The sequence below is a fragment of the Macadamia integrifolia genome, chromosome 10 (assembly GCF_013358625.1).
Source record: "Macadamia integrifolia cultivar HAES 741 chromosome 10, SCU_Mint_v3, whole genome shotgun sequence".
NCBI lineage: Eukaryota > Viridiplantae > Streptophyta > Magnoliopsida > Proteales > Proteaceae > Macadamia > Macadamia integrifolia.
Window position 1 is genome coordinate 3,043,435 of NC_056566.1, and position 4,460 is coordinate 3,047,894.

The following is a 4,460-nucleotide window of genomic DNA, read 5'->3' on the forward strand; positions in this document are numbered from 1 at the left end:
TTTAAAAAAAAAAAAAAAAAAAAAACATAAGGCGCCACTTCATGTAAGGCGGAGCACTGCCTTACCATCTCTAGACCGCATCAGCGCCTTAAAAACTATGGTACGAACACAATGGGAAGATGGAAAACTAGCTTAAGTGCAATCCGCATATTAAGTGCCCTTAAATAGCGGAAACAATATGATTAACAATTCTTCTTGAACTTAAATTACTTGAAATTTCTCACTTTAAGATCCATAGCTCATTTGATGATGCTCCTGTATACAGTGTTGTCATCCCCTGAACTCCAGTAAAAATCCCAAAAATCATTCTTGTTCATCCACTGTATCATTAAAATGAAGGCAGTTAACTTTAGGGTGGAAAAATTTTTACTAGCCTACTGAAAACCTCTGGATAATAACATTGTGGCCAAAATACTGGTTCATTTTTGTCCGAATTTAAACTAGGTTGGGTCCAGGATTTTCAATTTGGACAAGTCAACCTCGTTTGTAGCTTTGTCAGAATTTGAAACCTCAAATTATGAAAAATAAAAGTTTATTTCATTATATTTTTCTTGTTTAATTTTTGTTGGTGCAAAATTTTCTATTTGACTACTCCGTTTGTTCAATTCTTGATAATAGCATGTTCTTGCATTAGTTGTATTTTAAATTATGGTATGTATGACGCTGAGTGAAAAAAAGTTAAATATGATGCTTTTGGACAAATCGGGTCAAACATGGACTATGTGATTGAAACTGGGTTCGACATGGCCGCATGCCCTTGTCCAAAATCCAGGTTCGAATCAGGTCAGGTTGGATGAATAGCCAGATATGGCATGTTGTCTAACCCGGACCTAATTTTGATTTTTCTGATTTTTTTGCTAACTATGATGGTAATGGTGGCAATTATTGTTTCAGCCTGCTAAAACAGGGTTTAGGTTCGAAATTTTTACTTGTTAATAAACAGTTATTTTCTGGATTGGGCTGTTACAATCAATGCTTTGTTGCCTATTTCACTATTGAGTCTACATTTTGTTTCCAACTGAGGGTTGGATTTTTAACCTGATTGAAAAAGGGGTAGGAATGAACAGATCTTATAGTACAGCAATGATATATGGAGTTGAAAGTTGGGTGGTGAAGAACAACATATAAAACCAACTGCTAAAGAAGAGATCCTTTTGGGTGACGCCCCCGATGAAGTAACTCGTTTGCGCTTAAGAGGGGAGAATATGGCTTCGGACTTTGCGGATAGCAAAAAATGAGCATATTTACAAAGGAAAAGGATAGACAGAGAGAGACTCTTCAACTTTGCGAAGAGAGTAAGTCAGGGATTCTAGAAACTTAGTGTAGCTGAAATGAGAATGTTGAGATGGATGAGTGGTAAAACTGAAAAGATCTGAAAAAGTAGTGAATGAATTATAACTATTTTAGGAGTAGCTGCGATACATGATAAGTTGAGAGAGTCATTTGAGGTGGCATGGACTTGTCCAATGGAGACCTTTTGAATGCACTGGTCAGAAGGTTTGATTGATTCAGATTGAGGAGCTAAAAGAGCCAGCGATAGGCCTAAATGACCATAAGAGTTGGGAGGAAACACATGCATAGGACTGGTATCGAGTATGGCTATGAATAGAGTGAATTAGAGAAAGAGGATTTATGTCGCTGACCTCATTTAGTTGGGATAAGGCTGAGTTAGTTGAGTGGAATATTAACCAATGGGCAGGGGGTTCTGGTTGGTGTTTAACTGCAAACTTGTGTGGTCCACGCAACCCCAACCACTGCCACCCTATGTTCCAAGTCATTCTCTGTAGTTGATTTATGTTGATGTTTAAAGTTATGGAGTTACCTTCACCATATTTCTTGCAGTGGATAATGTTGAAAATATTATGAGTCAGTAAGCAAACTTGTAGTGAGCATCTAATTTGTTGTGTTTTTGTATCACTTCTTGGAGCATCTCATCTTTTGGTGTTTTTATATCCCTACCCAGTGGTTATACCATTAATTTGGAGATCCCATTTTGAAATATTAGTTAATTTATTCTCTGTGGAGGCATCCAATAAAAATGAAACAGTACAGCTTGGTTAACGTAGTATATGTATGCTGTAGGTATAACCAGATCAGATTTCATCAGCAACCATGTTGAATTTATTTGCTTTGGAGGATTATAAGAAATATTTTGGCATTGATTTAACCTTTCAATGACTTGCCAACAAGTCTTGCTTTCATATATCTGCTACTGTTTATTTGTCAACCAAATTCCCATAGTTCTTATTCCTTGTACTTTACTTCTTTCTTAATCCAACTTCATATAAATCACTCCCTACTCCCCCCCCCCCCCCCGGGTGGGAAATTCTTTGGCATCTATCTGAGAATTTAAGGAATTTGGCCTCAGGAAAGTGCAGAGTTCCAGAAGACCATCTACCTGTCCAGGTTGTCCTCAATGACTTTACAGTCACGCTCTCCATCCACAGAAATGGGGTTTTCTTCATCAACAACAACGTTGAACAATCGTGGGTGTTTGGCAAAGTTGGATTTAAGCGATGGCAAAAGCCTATATGCAAAGTTGGTGGTAATTACGACTTCTGCTTGTTTTAAGCTATTGTTAATTTCTAAATTATGGAGGGGAATGATGAGAATGGCTAAAACATTTGTCCTCTGTTTCTTATGGATGTAGACCCTTTTTGCTATTAATCCTGTGATTATAAGTTGGCATAAACTAACTAATTATTATCACAGATCGGAGCTGATGGGGGCAAATCACATGTTAGGGAGTTAGCAGGAATCAAGACTACAGGATGGAGCTATCCACAGAATGCAGTCATTTGTACTGTTGAACATGATGTTGAAAACAAGTGTGCATGGCAGCGGTTTCTTCCATCTGGTCCTATTGCCCTTTTACCAGTTGGTGACAAGTTTAGCAATATTGTTTGGACTATGAAACCAAAAGAATCTTCAGAACATAAATCAATGAATGAGGATGATTTTGTTAAAGCAGTTAATGAAGCACTGGATTATGGTTATGGTCCTCACCCTCAGTCAAGCTTAATTGGAAACTTTGGAGACAAATTTTCTTGGTTTACCGCTGCGATGAATCCCTCAGAAAATGAACACTTTGAAGTTCCTCCCAAAACAGTCAAGGTGGTCTCCGAGAGAATGGCATTCCCATTGTCATTAATGCATGCCAATGATTATGCATCAAACCGTGTAGTTCTTATTGGTGATGCAGCACACACTGTTCATCCTTTGGCTGGCCAAGGAGTCAATTTAGGCTTTGGCGATGCAGTTTCCCTTTCAAAGGTCATTTCTGATGGCATAGCAGTAGGCTCTGACATTGGGGAGGTAGGTGATCTGAATTTCCCTCCTACTTTGAAGATTTTTTGTTCAAGTTTCTTTTTGGAACTGGTTATTTCAGTCTCTGTTGATTTTCTTTCAGTTTCTTATAATTGCATGAGATTGTCATCGTTTAATAGATATATATATATATACATATATATATATATATATAGGATAGGGCCAGTTAAAAATGCCTTCCAGATGTCTTCTGACTGGATTATGACCATAGAGCATTTCCTTGGAGGTCCACTCAGTCGAATTCAAAATTAATTTTATTGCTAACCAGAGACTAGTTTGATAATAAACAGTCCCCAAAGCTGAAACCTTAAATAAAGCCATCGAATAAAATATTAAATTTTAGGTGAAAATTATATCCTGAAGACCTAAAAGCTCTAAAAATTTTCATTCTGATTGGGCAAACAGTGGCTTAGCCTTAGACAATTAAAATAACTATTGGCGATGAAACTGATTGCTTTTTGGATCACATTTCAACTTGGCACCAATGTTGTAAAACCAGGATTGTTGACTTGGCTGGGCCTTATTTAGAAACTTTGCCTCGGACAAGCCACTGGAGAGCCATACCAAGTATGGAAATTAGATAATAGTATAAAATTATATCCATTTTTATTATTATTATTATTATTTTGATAAGTAGGGGAGGGAAGTAGGTAACAGCGAGGAGGCTCGAACTTGAGACCTCCTGGTGAGCATGGGATTTTTGCACACCACAACTCATCAACTACGCTATCCAGTTTTAATAAGAAATGAATTATAATTTATAACAAACAGCACACTGGCCCACCATGAAGAAGTTTCCTTCTCCTTACATTACGGTAAGGCAGACTTCAGTTTTCTTCATTAAAGCTTTCTGCTTGCTGCTTGTCCTTTCTTCAATAGAACCTTTCCTGTTCATGGCTTTTGGTGTGTGGCATCATTTGAACGGTGAAAGCCAAGAGTGAGTTCTCCAACAATGGAGGGAATCTTGCACGGAAATCCCTGAAGAAGATAATATATACTGGATTTGCAATTATGACAGGCAATTGTTCTCTATGCAAAGTTGCAAACAGATCTGAGAGCAATAGATGAGGATGGAATGTGGGTTATCGTTTTTTTTTTTGGATGAATAAATAATTCATTACCAAGAGAAGAAG

At 37.4% G+C, this 4,460-nt stretch overlaps 1 protein-coding gene across 1 annotated transcript in view; it reads left to right on the forward strand.

Moving 5' to 3' along the window:
* LOC122091565 (ubiquinone biosynthesis monooxygenase COQ6, mitochondrial) overlaps nucleotides 1-3,427 on the forward strand; it is a 37,602-nt gene extending 34,175 nt beyond the window's left edge. The window contains exons 8-10 of the mRNA XM_042661576.1: nucleotides 2,369-2,545; nucleotides 2,713-3,315; nucleotides 3,410-3,427. Coding sequence (XP_042517510.1) covers nucleotides 2,369-2,545; nucleotides 2,713-3,315; nucleotides 3,410-3,427 — 798 coding nt within the window. The remainder of the gene's footprint in view (nucleotides 1-2,368; nucleotides 2,546-2,712; nucleotides 3,316-3,409) is intronic.
* Nucleotides 3,428-4,460: the final 1,033 nt, after the last annotated feature.